Genomic DNA, 18,223 nt, shown 5'->3' on the forward strand with positions numbered 1-18,223 from the left:
AATACAGAACACTGTACAGAATCTAAACTTGAATTAAGTTACAACATGAGAGAGATGTTTAAGGCTGCCTTAGATGCACCAAACAATCTGTGGAGTATATTGTGTTCATTTCAAAAATCTTTCAAAAAGCAGAAATGAATTTACTATGAGCTCACAGGTGTCTGTAGTTTGCAGATGGATGAGGCAAAGACTTGAGTTAATGCACAATTTACATTGTTCAGCCAAGTCGTATCAAACTATAACAGAACACAAGCAAATCCTCATTTGCACTTTCTCTTTTTTTGGGACGTTTTAGATTTACTGGTTGAGCCATTCAGATGTAAAACTGAGCCTCTTAGAGTTTTGTTTGCGTTGCTGATTCAAATCCTTTCGAGTGTGAACAATGATCACAATCCATGAAAAAAAACAACAACACCAAAACAGAACTTATATTGTTTAAAATGTACAAGTGCTTCCAATTTTAGTTGTGGTTTTAAAGTGCAACAAACAACAAAGTGAGATTGGATCATTAACGATGTGACAAATATAGCTGCTCTGCTCAAGGAATGTGCATATTATGTCAGCCTGTAATTTCCATACAGCAGCGTCCTGTGTCCAGGGTCATTTTCTCTGCTTGACGTTCTGTTTATATTTTAAGGCTATTTATTGGCCATGGCATCAGCCAAGGCGTGCTCTAGCCCTGTTAGCACCATCTGCTGTGCAATGATAGCTGCTTCCATTAAATGTTTATGATGGCACTGCTGGGTTTGTCTGAGAGTGTGAGGTGACAAACACTGTTCTGGCTTAAGTTGACCTTCAGATAAGAAAACTCGTCTCTGCTGGGAACACGGCATCAGTCAGTCCAGAGACGGAAGTGCAAACTGACAGGAGAGCAAATTATATATTTTGATATTAGGGGGGGATTGTGGAGGACATGTCATTCTTCATGTGTTTTTCTTGATGGAGGGGTTGAGCAGATAAATTGATAGGGTTCATGTATTTGTGCAAATTAATATCCCGCCATGAATACTTGAGTGTATGTGCGAGTGTGTCTATGAGAGCTGCAGTCTTGTGTGTTTGTCTACACATTAGATTGCAGCGAATGTATATGTGGTCCCAATGAATGCGTGTGTGTGTGTGTGTGCATGTGTGCAACCCGCCCGCCTCCTTGCTAGTCTGCAGCTCCACTGGGGGGTACTAGCAGCAGTTCACATCAGCCCTGCTCTTCATTCTCCCTCTGCCCCTGTGTGTGATGTGCACGGCGTCAGAAATCTACAGATCCATAAATAAAACCATAAAACAGCAGTTTTCCCTCCCATTGTCACACTGCACTGCTACAGAATACATACACTTTTCATTTCCCCTCTGTAGGAGCTTGGTGAGCGGGAGTAAAGTAGAGAGGGAGGAAATGAGAGGGAAGAGAGAGAGTTTGGAGAGGGAAGGAAAGGGGGGGTTGGGGGTGGCAGAAGGCCAGAGAATGCCGACATCATTATGTAGAAAGGTGTAGCAGAGGAGGTGAGTGAGAAAGAACATGTGTAGAAAGGGATATGAAAGAAAAAGTAAGACGGAGAGATAAAGGGAGACTAGATTAATTTCTTTAGACCGAGTCCCTGAAAGAACGAGACAAAAACAGTAGGCAAGACCTCCACCATAAAAAACATAGGCAGGGAAAGAAGAAAAGAGATATGAGAAGAAAAGGAGAAGGTCAGGGTGTGTGTTTGCATCTCGGGAAACAGAAGGAAAAGGTGAGATCTTACAGTAGAGATGTCTACTGTCTGTCCTCTGGCAGGGACACAGGGTAAGAGCGCACTGAACTGAGTTTGTCAGACACATCTATCTGTTTGACTACAAGGTAAAGTAGATTTCTTCACCCTCCTTTGAAGACAAACCTTTCCTGTATTTAGAGTGCCTCCTGAATACTAAAAACTCAGACTGCACACACGGCTCAAGGACTGCAGCGCTTCATCTCAGCAGTTAAAACAAAACTTTACAGGCAGTCCTGTCAACATATTCTTAGATTTACTGTTTCTGAATTCATATCAAAATATTTTTTTCCCCACGCTGCATCACAGCAACAGAGTGGGATCCCAATGCCTTGTCTCGTTTTTTAATAGGGCTGTTGTGTGTTCTAGGAGAGTTTGAGACGTTACAGCACAAAGCCTCATTTGTAACTTCAACCGAATGCTATAGTGAATATACACTGCTCAAAAAAATGAACACTTAAATCACACATTGGACCTCAATTGACTAAATATACAAGTTCAAAATCTTTCCTGGACATTGTGGAATTCGTTGAGAGCAAAATGACGTAACAACAGTCAATGGAAACCAAAATCAGCAACCGACTGAAGGCTGGACTCAAAATTACACTGAAAATTAAAGTAAGAAATTGAAAGGCTGATCCAACTTGCATGAATTTCATCATGACAACTCATAATGTGACTCAGTAGTGTGTATGGCCCCCACGTGCCTGTATGCACTCCCGACAATGTCTGGGCTCCTGATGAGACGGCGGATGGTGTCCTGGGGGATCTCCTCCTAGACCTGGATCAGGGCATCAGTGAGCTCCTGGACAGGAGTGTGGTGCTACTTGGCAGCGCCGGATGCACCGATACATAGCATCCCAGAGGTTCTCAATTGGATTCAGGTCTGGGGAACATGAGGGCCAGCCAATGGTATCAGTGCTTTCATCATCCAGGAACTACCTACACACTCTGGTCACATGAAGCCGGCCATTGTCCTGCACCAGGAGAAACAGGGCCCACTGCACCAGCGTAAGGTCTGACAATGGCTCTGAGGATTTCATCCCGGTACCTAACAGCAGTCAGGGTACTGTTGGTTACTGTCTGTGCGACCCTCCAAGGATATGCCAGACCATCACTGACCCTCCGCCAAACCGGTTGTTGAAGGCAGCATAATGTTCGCCACGGCATCTCCAGACTCTTTTACATCTGTCACATCTGCTCAGAGTGAACCTGCCCTCATCTGTGAAGAAAACTGGGCGCCAATGGTGGATCTCTAATTCTGGTGTTCTCTGGTGAATGTCAATCGAGGTGCACGGTGTTGGGCTGTGAGCACAGGTCCCACTAGAGGACGTCAGGCCCTCATTCCACCCTCATGGAGTGCCCCAGCAGTGCTCCTCCTGTTCCTCCTCACACAAAGGAACAGATACCGGTTCTGCTGCTGGGTTGATGCCCTGCTATGGCCCTGTCCAGCTCTCCTCGTGTAACGGGAGGTCTCCTGGTATCTCCTCCAGGTTGTCTTGCTGTTGCCTCTCCAGTGCACCTGTTGTCACTTTCATTTGCAACAAGGTGAAATTGATTTACAATCGCTTTTGCTTCCTAACTGGACAGTGTAGTATGTATTGACTGCAGCTTTAGCAGTACAGCATGTCATCCTCTTAAAGCAAAGAGATCAGTAGGAAGGCCATCTATGAGTTTTCATCACTGCTTTCTGGGGAAGGTGTGGAAAAGAGTCCATGAAGCACAGACAGTGCTTTAAGATGTTAAAGATCTGCACTTATGCTTACACTCACTTATACTATACTGTTACAGTACATGTGACTGAATCTGTTCCAACAATGAGCATTTGCTAATTAGGCTACACATTACTCATAATGCACGTGCATCTTAATTCTCAGAAGTCTGCATCTGTATCCTCTCACAGTGATTCTTCATGTTCAGAATGTAAATAAAAATATGGAACATGTAGTGAAGTCCTTATTAAAACACTATCTCATCTGTATGCCGATGTGTTTGTGAAGGCTTACATTTCATAAACAGCATGCTCTCATTAACAGTGAGGGCAAGCTTTCTAATCTTGCCCAAAGTTTACTTTTAATTAAGATTTCACAATTGCTTCGGCTCTCTCAGAGACTTCACTGCCGAAATCCATCTGTGTTCATGTGTTTGTTTTTTTATCAAACCCTGCACCTGTCAGTGTTGGGCTTGTGCGTGTGCGTCCATGCGTCTCATGTTGCTCTAGTTTGTGTGTATTCAAAGGCGGCAGTGCCTTGAAATGTTACACGTGTCCCTGTGTCTTTGTGCATGGAAATGAGTAATCTGGCGGGTCATTTGAAGGTCTTTTACCATTCTGATGACATTTTAACACTGTGTTTGGAATATCGTGTGAGAGAGAAGCTTTGTCTGTGCATTAAGTGTGATATTTGGAGGAGCTGGGAGCAGAGAGACAGAGAGAGTCAGAGGGAAAGAAAATGCATGTGGACACAAATATATAGATGGAAATGATGTATGTTATTTTAGATCATGATAGATGAGATATGTTGTGGTAAATTTTCTGGAAGTCCAATGCAGAAACTGCTGATAGCTTAAAATTATCAGCAGTGATATGGAAAAACCTCAAATATTCTGATGCAGATCATGTGATGTGATCAAAAGCTCCAGAAAAGTTAAGTCAAGAATGAACTTTTCCATCTCAACTCTCAGAGAGCAACATGGACAGGAGATCCTTAAAATGCTCAGAAAAAAAACAGGAGATTTCAGCTACCATTGTATTACAATTGAGCAAACTCCATCTGCTGAAGAAGATCACAAGATATGATCAAAAGCTCTAGAATAGCTACGAATAGGGCTAGAGCTACTGAAAAACTACTAAATAAGTCATTATGTGAATATAATGGCAAAACAACTAGATTCTCTGTACATGTTACAGGACAGTCAAACAAACTCAGAAAATCAGTTAACTGTAAGGGTCTGTGTCCACATAGCATTTTTTTCTCTGGCAGAAAATTGTTGGCAAGGCACTGGAATGAAGCGCTTGTGCGTTGGGAGAAATAAAATTGCAGGTATCATGCAGTATCATCACTCTGATCACCGATGTATGACAGAATAACTATTAACTATTTGTATCTTTTTGTCTGACATTGTTTTTTCACCATGAGAACCAACTGCAAGATGCTTGCCTTCATAATTTGCATGTAGGAACTTAATGTCCCCGCTGACAGCCGGGATAAGAGCTAAGCCGACCCTGCTTGGACCTAAGGCTCCTCCTGGTCAATGTCTGGGTCTGGCTGAGGGAAGGTGGAGTGGATGAAACGGGACAGAGGCTGTCCAAGCAAAGGAAGATCAGAGACTGTTTGTGCCCACATCTTCACAGAGACCTGGCTTCATCTCAAGGCCCTCAAGCTACTGCTTTCAACTGGCAGACAGTGTTCCACTCCGACAGAGTGCAAGACTGCGGCAAGATGAGGGGAGGCAGACTGTGTTTACATCAATGATGTTTGGTGCTCAAACACAGTCAAAGCTGATGGACATTGTGAAGATGAATGCCCATCATCATTGCTATCCTGTTGTTGCTGTTATCTCTCGTTTTATTTCATTTTTTTCCAAACTTTATTTTTCTACTCCTCATAGATCATAGCTCCTTGAATAAAAAAAATACTCATTGAAATCTGCTGAAAAATGAGCTTTTCATCCAGGAAAATTGCTGTTCCCCTGTTTACTTGTTTACTTAATTTATATATATATATATATATATATATATATATATATAAGTCTATGCTGCGAATAAATTAACCTTGAAGGAGATGAAACAATGAGGCAATCGCTATACATTTTTGTGGAAAATGCAAGGTTTATTAGGGGAAGTGGAGGGTGGAAGGATGCTGTCTGGAAGTGGCTAAATCTTACATATTGGACAAGTCATAATCCTTAAGTTTTTTGTTTTGTATTTATTTATCACCTCCGATTTTTCCAGCAAGAGCCATTCGTAATAATTGCATTCTGTAATTACCGCTTTACACAGTGAATGCTACATTGTTAGGTACATATCTTACTTATGCTATAGGCATGACTCGACTGTATATAAAAATGGACAACGTGACAGCTCCCTAAAAGTGAACCCAAAACACCTGGATCTCCCACTGATGGCTGACTGCAGTAAGCAAAGGGGACACTGGCAAAGCTAAAAAAAATTAAAAATACATGCCAATTTAGGTAGTTCTTATTAAGCTGATGTGTGTTCAAGTGTTCAATTATCTGTTAAGTTTGGTTTTAGTTAATTAATGCTATAAAAAGAGGGTGCGTGTCATGATTGACAGCAGTTCCTAACCTGGGACTGGGTCGAGCGGGTGCATGGGCTGGATCTTGATACTACCTCTTCATGTTAGATGCCCCCAATATTCAAATCTAAATGTGCCATTTGGAACAGAACTCTGGGAAGTGTGTTTTAACAACAAAACAACCAGGACTTATGTCTGATTATAACTTCAAAGCCGTGGAAAAGACAAAATTTCAGATAGATCCTTAACATTGTTTCAGTCTGTGCTTGCACTGTGTGTGTGTATGAATTTCTGATGCTTGTTAGTGAATGGATGTATGTGCCCGATGATACTGAAGTTATAAGGAACAGGGTTTGAACCAGTGTTGTGGAGTACTAGCAGCTTATTTGCATATCAAGCTGAATGGAAACCTTACAGGAGAGCCTCCTCAGCCTTTCTGTCATCAGTGGGCTGACAGCCATTGTTCATGGTCCACAGAAGTTTCTCTCGCTCTTTGTCACATGCATAACAAACACACACACACACACACACACACACACACACACACACACACACACACACACACACACACACATCTGCATACCCATACCCATACATAAAAGGAAACTAACATGCAGTAAAACACAAACAAGAGCACAACGAAGCACGTGCACGCGCATCCACTAGTACAAAACACAAGCATATAAAAGAAGAGATACATTCATACCCAACACCCACCTACACCCGCTATGTGGGGGAAGAGTTGGTTTGTGGATGACAGCTATTCAAATTTGTTGTTCATTATGATCCACGCTAAGCCGAAAACATCATGACGAAGCAGGTTTTAACACACACAATCACACCCGCGCACACACCACGCCAGAAGCCATAACTCAGACTGTGTTGCCGCAGGATGAAGGCTTTTTAATATTAAGCTGTCAGATGGGAGAGGGCTAAGTCACAAAGAAATGACTAAGGAGGTTTTCCACATGCCAGAACATAACACACACACACTTGTACTCACACATATAGGATAGAGGCTCTGTCAGTCACAGATGGAGACCTATTGTCTTACTTTCATAACTACAATCATCCGTAAGTGCTTTGCTTTTACCTTGTTGGAATAAAGTTTTGTGGTGATTTAAAAGTCTTCAAAGCGCGCACTTGGAGGAATTTCATCTGCTGACCCCCATTTACTTCTTAAGGAACTTAATAGACAGCAGCCAATGAGAGGCGTAATGGGAAATGAGTGTTTTAAAGACAAAGCATAAAGCCTGAGGCATGGGCTGGTCATTTAGACTGCAGCTGCCAATGGTTTTCACTGAGCCCCTCATTGTATTTTAAAACCACTGGAGAGATGCTTCTGTGTGTCAGTTTAGATTAAAAATGTGTTTATTTCAAAGTCATTGTCATCAGGGACGATGTAATATGTCAGCTGCCGCCTCTGACCTTCACTCAGGACAAAAGCTGACCTCCATGTATAGGTCACAATCAAAATTACAATATCATACAAATGTTATCCCTAGAATATTACAAAGTCATGATAACAAACATTAACACGAAGACTCCTAAGATACAAAAAAATCCTAGGAGACAGCAGTGATACTGATTGAACTGTTAAAGATAAGAGGACTGTCAAGACTTTTCACTTTAAACATACACAGACCATAAAAGCTAAAGAGTTCAAAACATTTTTCAAAGCCAGACAGTCTTTCATAACTTCTGTTCACAGTGCATGTGTTCTTTTGTAAATGCTGGTGTGAGATTTTTACAAATCCTTTTCCATGACTGCCAAGGAAAGGTTTATCTCCAAAAAGTAGCCTTCAAGTCACTAATGTAAATGCTCGGAACAACTCTACACAAGTAATGTCCACGAAAGCAAAGAGGAGAAAATTAAAAATGAAGCCGAGATGGAACCTTTGAACGGGTTCTGGCTTTTAAAATATTAGAGGATTCTAAAAGGCCAATAAAAAGTTATAAAACACATCAGAATGACTCAGCAGGGTTAAAGTGTTACAAACAACCCAATGTAATAATAATCTTTCCCTAAAATCAAACCTCAGTGTGACGTCACAATCAATGCTACCTCAAAAACTACATTAAAGAGTGACTATTATGATTATTGATTATTAGACCTTTATGTAGAGCACAAACATACGTTGTGCATAAACATGCAACAGTCAGTTTAACCACTGATAGATACAGACACATTCGTGTCATCAACGCTGTTGATGGGTTGATAAAAGAGGGTAAATGTATAAGGCAGTTAAATATGTTGCATGTATGCTTCAGTGGGTTCAATATATAGCACCTTTCTGGCATGCTTTGAATATGCCCCTCATTACACTTTATATCTTTAATCTGTGTGTACGTGTGTGTTTGGCATAAGAATAAGGTGTCAATAATTGTTTGCATAAGGTTACAGAGGATCTCTGCTGCAAACTTTCTTCAACTATGAATGCTTGTGTTTAGTCCTCGTGATATTTCAAGGGGAAATAGAATGCAGGGGTGTGTAGGTGTTTGTTAAGGAAAGGAATAATGACCTTGGCGGCAGCTATTCCTTCATGGGTTTGCCACAGTTGTTTTTCATGGTGACTAAACAGGGATGAAAAATAATTCAGGTCATTAACATCTCAACTACAGTGCTTTGCAACTTCAGTATGCAATATCAGTGTGTATGAGGCTTGCCGAGCTGAATACATTTCCAGCTCTGCAAGATTTAATGTTTAACACTGCTAAACATTATAATCAGTGTAAATAAATCCAGAATGGAGAGCATACACCAACCTCCAAATAACTGTAGGCGTTAATGTGGCTGAATATTCACGCATGCACACATAAACACAGTTTGATCTGGAGGTTGCCATGCTAGAGCGGAGCACATCGGTGGCTTTCAGTGGGTAACTCCTCTCCTGCTTTCATGGCTGTAGGGACTGCATGACATCCCTTTATGGCAGATTAATGTTACAGTGGTTATTTGCTGTAGGCGGTCATTTTCTGCAGGGCAGACTAAGGGCAATGGAAAGCACAACGGCAAAGAAAATGAGCAGGGAAAAGCAGTGGTTAGGGCTACTTAATGCAAATAAATTTGCAGGGGTCTTAAAGTGTTATGGCAGGCAACACCAATCAAAAATCAAAGCCCAGCCAGTAAGAGCTTGGTCTAGGTTTATGTGCTCAGGAATGACAAATCAAGAGAGAAAAAAAGCTCACCCTTATTTTGCATAGTCATTGGTATCAGCAAACCAGTGTGAGCCTCTACAGTAAAGGATTTGAGAAAAACAGCCTTAGTCAGAGTCTGCTATTGCTTATACTACAAATACTTACGCTTGCAAGAAAGTGCAAGATATTGCAGGACTTTGCAATATATTTTGGAATTAAATAAGGACCACAATTAATATGAGAAAAAATTATGCTTATTTTATGTTTAGCCCCTCTTACAACCCAAACTAAGGTAGCAATGAACTGAACTTCCACTTCTGCATACACAACTAACAATATTAGACGCCTGTGGTAGGCGCCTGAGGGTAAGTGCAAAAGACTTGAAAAGCTTTACGTTTTGAGGCTTTTCTCCCTTCTGTTTGTCTGTTTCAATCTCTAATGAGAACTTAGCAGTGTTGTGTGCCCTATGATCAAGCCAAACAAAGCCAGATCTCTCTAAAGCAAACAAAACTCACAGTGTGTGATTCCTGTTGAGGTTTGAATTGAAATCTGTAATGTAAAGCTTAACCCACACACTTGCACCCACAAACGTTTTTGCATTTTGGCTACAGTTATAAATCTTAAAGCTTAATTCTATGCAGGTGGAACAGGCAAATTAAGCTAAAACAACCATCAGGAAGGCCTCCACAGATGGTCGCTGCATTATTTGCTCTAAGAAAGGAACAGATGTACTGCTTGACATTTAGAACAAGGACAATGTGAACAAACGAAACTAGAGACTTGTGGTGAAAATGTACAACGTTCCAGCAGAGAGGTAGATGATGAGACCTAAATTGAACAAAGAGGAAAAATAACTTAAAAGAAAACTGGATACCTATTGGTATCCAATATGAGTACAAAGAGTAATTATAGAAGAGGTTTCTCTCTGGTTTAGCATGAATACAAGAGAAAGAAATTGAGAAACTGTTCAATTGTTGTATTAAAATATAATTTGCTTTCTTGAAGTTTAAAACTTTGACAGTTGAATTCACATGAATTTGCCACGATAGACATTCGCAGGGCCATCAGTTGCCAAAACACCAAGCAGACTGACTAGCAGAGAGACTAACTACTGTTCTGCTCATTAACACTGTGGACTCTCAGTTAACGCTGTCCTGTCTGAACAGCAGAGGAGTGGCAATTAGCAGATAAGTGGCTAGTCCCTCAATCCCAACCACCAGGCTGGATAAGGGCTAAATGAATGCTCCAAACCATAGCAGTCGAGGGAGCCAGAAATAGAAACCCTGAAGCATATCCTGCTCTCAGGCAGGTGTCACGAGGAAGCTGCTGCCACAGTGAGACCAGGGCAGGAGGAGCAGCACCAATGAGAGAAACCATTCATGATCACAAGTCTCATTTGTCTCAATTGTCTCATTTGAAACAAGGTGGGTGGAAGCCTGGTCACAGCAGGATTGCCATATATATAGCAAATTGACATCAACTTGAAATGTCAGGGAAAGTAGGGTGTTGTTATCATGTCAAACTACCAAGGAGTTTTCTGTTTCCCTCCAAAACACATTATATGCATCTTTGACGTCCAACAAATGTGTTAAATGCATATCCTTCCACATAAAACATTTACAAAACCAAATTTTCTTCCCTGCCTTTGTTGGTGTATTATTGTGTTTCTTGATACATTAACGCCACTGGGTAATCATTGGAATGGCGTGAAAACATTAATGCTTCCTGTGATACTTCTAGCAATAACCACATACTAATAAATATTTTTTATATAAACACCTGTGTTCACCCTGTCATGTCAAAGCTCAGCAGTGCTCCACCTACGTTAAAACCAAGAGCACAGTTAACAAATCAAGTAAGATGACATGAAATTTCACATTTAGTCAAACATACAACAAATTTGCTCTGCACCCTTCTGAAACAGGTACAAGATTTAAGCAAGTCTCAACCGAGACTGGGTAAACAGTGAGTAGTAGGACGCTAGAGGAAAAATTAAACTACAAGAAATACATGAACCAGATGCAGCGTTTTTTTGACCAATGTAGTGGGCAGCATCTGCCATGGTGAAGCACGGTGAAATTCACTCTGCTGCTGCTGCTGCTGCTGCAAAAAAAAAAAACGGACCTGTGGTAACAACTGTAATCTGATATCAAATCAAGACAAGACAAGAACAATTAAAGTAGTGAGCACAAAAGAGTAGAATTAGATGAGGGAATCTGGGAACAGGATCTTCCATCTACAAAAAGGAGAGGCAAAGAATGCTTTATTGGAAACTGACTACATTACAGCCGAGTTTGTATGTGGCTGTGTTTGTGTGTTATGTGTGTGTGTGTGTGTGTGTGTGTGTGTGTGTGTGTGTGTGTGTGTGTCCGTGCACACAAGCTCCTGCTCAGAGCTCCTAACAGTTTCCATAATCCTCCATTCCCTGCTGTGTGTCAGCGTCCTCAAACATCAAATGAACGAGATGCCTGCCATGTCTCTTTCTCATATGCCATCACATCTTTTTCCACCCTGCTCTCAGTTCTTTCCAAAAATCCTTCTTTTCTGTCCTTGCACTTCTTTTTTCTGACTCAGTCGCTCCCTCCCTGTCAGCGCTCTTTGTCTCCATAATGCTCCGTCTCCACATTTCACCTTGCTCAACAGTTTTGCGTGTTGCACAAGTATGAATACAATTAGACAGGGCATCGTCCTTGGTCACATGGCCAACCGCTTTGCTCTGGTCATCGTATTCGAGTCTTTATTGGAATAACAGAATTAGAAGTGCCTTTCAAGTTAGCTGGTAATTAAGGACGCTACCTGCCACATTTTTAGAGGCATGGGCTGATGGTTGCCACATTGTATGAAGACACATACAGTAAATATAAATCATTTCTAAATTTGTAAACAGATATGATTTAATTTCTTCAAGTGCAGGCAGCCCGAGCCCTCTAGTTGATAATATTCCTTCTCTTTGTACGATTTTAAAGTGAAACATTCGAAGTGTTAAATTTCACTGACAGAAACAGAAGCAATTAGAAAAATTAAACATGAGAACAGCCTTTCTATTTTAAAGAATAAAGAGAGAATCAGAGCAGCAGAGTGGTGAGCAGGACATGGCTATGTTACTGTACTGATGAAATTAGTGCTGTGAAAAATGCATTATACTGATGTTTTGGTTGATATTTTTGAGTACGAGCTTCTATTTAAGAATTTACGCCATACAAGTCTGTGTTTGCCTTTCACGATGTTGCAAGATAGTAAGGCATGCTAAGTCTCAGGGCTCTTCCTGATTAAAGATGTTTATATCCAGCAAATATACTGAGGGATTCATCTGTATGATTAGCTAAATCTATATTACCTCATTACCTTTTCCCACTTAATTTTCCTCATGCACTGAATGCAAATACTAGAGAAACCTCCTTAGAATAATGTTATGACCATTTACAATGTATGCGTTTATGGTAAATCCAGTGCAGCACTAACAATTAAGCTTGTGTGTGTGTGTGTGTGTGTGTGTGTGTGTGTGTGTGTGTGTGTGTGTCCTCTCTGTTAACATACTGTGTCTTCCCAGGCTAGATGACATACTGTATTCTGGGGACAACCCTTTCTTCTTATCACATGTAACTGAAAGGGTGGGCTTAATAATGGTGTGTGTCCATGTGACATATTAATGAGAATTTTAAAAAACTTAATGGGAAATTATATCATTAAGGAATATTGCCCTGGGCAACTCTCCAAACCCCACAACCCATCTAAAAATGCACACGTATACACGAACGCAAGCTCAGTCATGTATGGATACACAGACACAAGCAATAGAACGCCAATATGCACACATACATTGGCAGTATTTACTGATAGTTTCCTGAGGGGATTTTAGACCTGATGATTAAAAATTAATGTAACATATAGAAGGTGATAAGTGGCTCAAATGTCACAGTATTTAATCATATGGAAGAGATAGCGGGAGGGTGAAAGACGTAGGGATCGGATGAAAATGAGTGCAAATTGAAGGGTAAACAGGAGGAATAGAGTGAAAAAGTATGATGTGAATTACTACAGCTCAGTGTGTGAGTGATAGGAGTGTTACACATGGTAGAGTCATACCACTCCAACTCAGAAGTCTATCAGTCTCTCCGTGCAGTGCTCACACCACTACATTACATTCATGACGCTATGAACAACAAACAGAACCCTCCTGCATGGCTATTAGCACAGAGTAGTCACTTCATTATAAAAGTGCACACTCCCCTTCTACATTGTTACCTTTGCTACACTGCAGTCACTTCATTATTTAGTAGTACACTCCCCTCCCTTAGTATCATTACTGCACTGCAGTCCTTTCATTAGACAGTCTCAACAAAGACTCTCTTGAGCCACCGCCATCCAGAGGGTTTCTCCACTGCCTCGGTGACGGTGCAGATGGCCTTTCCTCCTCTTTTTTTCGTCCTCAATGCCAAACAGGCTGGAGGCTCTGAAGAGTTTGCTATGCAAAGCCGGGGCATTCAACCGCTACTGCGGTCCTGGGTATTAAGACTAAAAATCAATATCAACAGTTTTATATATTTACCCTGACAATGATAAATTCATAAGTTGAAGAGTATTATTTTTTAAGTACAACTGTGGCTCCCCAGCAGCTACCGTACAGGTCCGCATCAAAAAACTGCTACAAGAATCATGTTTTAAGCCTGCAAAACCATTAAAGCATTAGCCATTATCTGATGTATGGTTTTAAGGTGCAGATTTCACACAAAAAAGGCCAAAAAATGACAAACATGGCCAAAATTAGGTTAATGAATGAATCCTACTGTCAGTTTCTATTCTACTGGCAAGCACCTTGCTCTCTAGCTCCACCACCTTCTCTTTCAAGTGCTTGATTCAAATGTATGTACATTTTTCTGGCCTCAACTAATATTCCATTATCTACAAATTGCCTGCAGTGGTTTCTGGGTAGATTGCTTCTGCCATGACCTTCAGGAGTTGACTGTACTGCCAGCAGTATCTCCTTTCTTGATGAACCGTTGGGCATAGACCCATGTGCTCCAAGGTTTCACTAGTTCATGATTTGTTGCCTCTGCCAGGGCTTCATGTCTTACAGGGTCAATTAAATAAAAAGACAAAAGCTAATTTCACCAATTGGTACCTTGCCATGTGTTGTCTTGAGGTTTTGAGACATCTACCGCTAAACTCCTGTCACCACGCCAGTACAGGGAAGGTTAATGTGATTATGCTTGTGGTGGTGGTGTGATATTTTCTTCAGTTTTGGTTGGGTGTAATTCCCAATGTAAAAATCTTAAATAGAGATATTGTGGTTTATAAATCTGTTGCAGTATCAGATCATAAATACAAGAGAATGTGTAAATATAATATGTTCTGTTTGAACATTTTATATACTGGTTTTAAACATTTAACATTACTGTGATATTAATTTGGCTTCTTAAACATAGAATTTTGAATATCTCAATAAATAGTACCACATATGGAATCAAAACCTTTATATAGATAAAGATTTATATAAAGGTTTATGTCATCTTTTTGTTTTTGTTGTGTGGTATGTTGTAATGCTGTACAACTGTCAAAAAATTACAGGTTTGAATTTTAATGGGCTGTTTCTGTGTCAGAACCTCCCAGCTTTTCCATTTCATTCCAAAACCAAGCATTTCACACTGTTTCTGGATAAAATATAAATGATAGAAACTCAAGAGGAACCTTGACAGAAATTTGACAAGGCAAAACCTGTATCCTCGCACTGCAAGCTCGAGCTCAGCTCAGTGAGTCTACATGTGCACTGTGTCTGATCTAATTTCACAACAATATAAATTATTGACCAACCAACAAAAAAAATGAGCATGTGATATAATTAACTTGGACCAAGGGGATTTCAGCTCATCCTGCACACTCCCCTTGAGTACAATAACCAGAAGGAAAAAAAAAACTCAATAACTTACCACTCATCCTAAATTTATGCTCTGGATCAAAACAGTATGAATCATTACACAATTTTATTCTTTAAAGCAAAAGTTGAAACAAGCTCTGAATGCAAGGAAAACTTCTTTTGGCATGCAAGGCTGTAATGGCTGACAGCCCAAAACTCTTTCTTTAAAGAAACATCATATATTTTTCATCACAGAGAGGCTTTGTACCCAAGTGTGTAGGATGGTTTCAATTGAGTTCAAAAGAGTTTTAGTGTCACTGAAGAGTGATTTGGGCCCCTGAGCGAGTCTCATGCACATGCACAAGTTTAAACAGTGAAAACAAATGCACAAGTCAATGAAAAAACGCAATCACAAGATGCACTGTTGCTTTACGAACACTCATACATGCAGCAGTCAAACATGTGAGAAAAAAAATAATATTCCAAATTTTTGTTTCATATTCCGGTCCTTCCTCCCAACCCCAATGGGAAATCATTACTTTCAGCCTTCTAAATATGTATGTGATTAATTAGGCATCTTGTTATCACTGGCTAATCTGCATAGGACTCTCATGTATAAAGTCCCTCTCATTATCATTCAGAGGGCCACCTCACAGGTGTGCTGAGTAAATATACAACACACAGTAGCTGATCAAAAAACACACACACACACAAAACAAGTAAATAAACAGGGCAGGAGGCTCTCTCACACACACACACACACACACACACACATTTTCAAACATGCATACAGACATGTTCAAACAGGCATCGACAAACAAGCGTGCTCGCTCAAGTATATAGACTCCCAGAAACATACGCATATGCACACACAGACAGTGGGAGTGGACACCCACAGAGAAGCGGAAACATTATGCAACCCCACTGACAGAAGGTCCAGGTTTCCCTCGTATTAGTGGCACTTTGGTTTGTGCCAACTCATTAAGAACACAGCTGGCCATGAGGCCTAGAGTGGGGTGAGACCACAGGGGTCCTTTAGACGGGTGTCTGATTGGATTTTCCCACAATGTTCAAGAATATAAAACGCTTAGGTATGTGTTGTCGATATATATAAACATGTTTAACTGCAGCTTCATTTGACTGGAGCTAATTAAGCATTTGGACTTCACTATGTCTTATTATGCATGATGTGTATGCTGTTCAGTGGAAGTTGTTTCTACTGTGAACATAAAATGAAGCTTGCAGTATTGGCAGCTGGCGGTAATGTGTAGGCAAAGATGCTGCTCTTTTCTCAGCACTTGATTCCCCTTATCATATCAAAAGAGCAGTCTTATAATTATATCAATTGTTTTCATTTTTAGGGAAGATTTCAAAATCCATGTTATAAAGTGCTACACAGAGGCAGCAACATAAAACAAGTCATAAAATCAGCATTTTTAAAAGATAGAAACCAATACAGTGCAGGAAAAGGTAAGAATAGGGACAGAAAAACATTTAGAGAAAATAGAAGACAGTCCAAAGGAATTAAAACTCAAGTTTTAGTGGCATTTTTGTGAATGAAACTTGCCCACAAATGGGACTTAATACTTCTCAGTGATGCTAATAATCAATTCTCACGGATATGGCCTTCCCCATGAGCAGGTGGCATTAAAGACATTTTAAGAATAACAATCGAAAAATGTTCTTGCCTGAGGCCCATTGCTTCCTTCCTTTCTCCTCACCACACGTCTATTTTGTCTGTAAATTTGCAGGCTAGTCGTATTAATCATAATTAAGGAAGGAGATACGCGTTTTTTGTTTCAATTTCTTCTGTTGTTGACAAAACAACCTTGTTTGCAAGTTCAAAAATTAACTTTCACACTTAATGTGTATATGTATTTGACAAAGAATTAAAAAAATTAAACAAAGTTTATTAAAAAGGAAAGTTGGTGACTAAAAATGGGAAAAGGTGACTCACTCAGGTTCCATTTGAGACCAGTGGTGGTTGTTTGGCAGGGTCCACCAACTGGAATGAGGCTGCACCAGTCCCCCTCCAGGCCTGTGTTCACCCCCAGTCTGTGGGTACCCTGGTGACACACAGCATGACAGTGCAAATGAATGAGTATTCATCTGTGTGTGTGCATGTCTGTATGCCAGTGTCGATAACAGGGGGAAACAATGAGACAGAAGAAACTTGAAAGAGAAAACAAATGTGGAGCAAGACTTCTTAAACTTTTCCAGCCCCAAATGAGAAGCTTCTCTGCCCAGGGACCAAGGCTCATTAAAATAAATTATTGCTCTTGTCAATGCTGCAACCCATTTTCAGTTCCCACCTAGACTTAAAAAGGATACCTTGCCATCTTGAATTAAAGTCAACTTTACCGTGTCATAGGAAGTCAAAAATATTTTTATACCAACATCATATAACTTTACGAACAACCGGCTTTTTACTTGAACAGTTCAGACGCTGACTATACCTGTGAACGTCTGAAGTCAACTTGTAGTGAATGTTATTTGCTTAGAAAGAGCAGTGTCAATCAGAGATGGAGGAGGATGGCTGACAGTGTGAAGAAGTCATGAGGGCAGTTGAGGAAATGTTTAAAAGTTTATGCTGTGAAATGACTTTGCTTTGAATGCACTGGGCATAATAAAGCCTGATGCTAGCAGCTGGAATCTAAAAAGGTCAAAACAAGTTTCCCTCATTCACAGGTTACAAGAAAAGAAAAAAAAACATTCTCTGTACACAGCACATGCACATGTATTTGGCACAGACTATAAAATAACTGGACGTGGCCTCTGAGTCTAAACAGCCAATGACGAAATGCCTTAAACCTGTATTCTTCCTAATAAACAGCAGGGACAAGATCCCAAAAGTTAAAGAAGAAAGAAGATAGTACCGACGTCTATGAGACAATGAGCCTTCTTCTCACTCGATTTATTTTCTTAGTAAACATTTACCGAATGAGTTTATAGTCTCAGTCACTGGTTTCTTGTCTTCAGAACAGCATGATGCTCATTTAGTAAATGATGGTCCCATTTAGAGTAAAATCGCTGATAAAACAGGGTATGGCTTCCTTGTGATTAACAAGTGTTTACCACGTGGAAGTGTTTATCAGGATAGAGGTTTAGCAATGCATTTCCATGGCATGGTACATTCATTTAGTCGTGAACTTGTTTTTGTTCAGTTCATGAAAGTTAACTAACATTTTGGTGGTCTAAAAATGTCTTGTTCTGCACGCAGTTGTACTGAGTTG

The 18,223-nt window shown here is 40.4% G+C and overlaps 1 protein-coding gene across 5 annotated transcripts in view; it reads right to left on the reverse strand.

The window, feature by feature from the left end:
• tpk1 (thiamin pyrophosphokinase 1) overlaps positions 1-18,223 on the reverse strand; it is a 64,485-nt gene that overhangs the window by 7,582 nt on the left and 38,680 nt on the right. For all 5 annotated transcript variants that reach the window (XM_070853221.1, XM_070853218.1, XM_070853219.1 and 2 more), the window contains exon 8: positions 16,948-17,056. In XM_070853221.1, coding sequence (XP_070709322.1) covers positions 16,948-17,056 — 109 coding nt within the window. The remainder of the gene's footprint in view (positions 1-16,947; positions 17,057-18,223) is intronic.

Source organism: Pempheris klunzingeri, chromosome 21 (genome assembly GCF_042242105.1).
Source record: "Pempheris klunzingeri isolate RE-2024b chromosome 21, fPemKlu1.hap1, whole genome shotgun sequence".
Lineage (NCBI taxonomy): Eukaryota > Metazoa > Chordata > Actinopteri > Acropomatiformes > Pempheridae > Pempheris > Pempheris klunzingeri.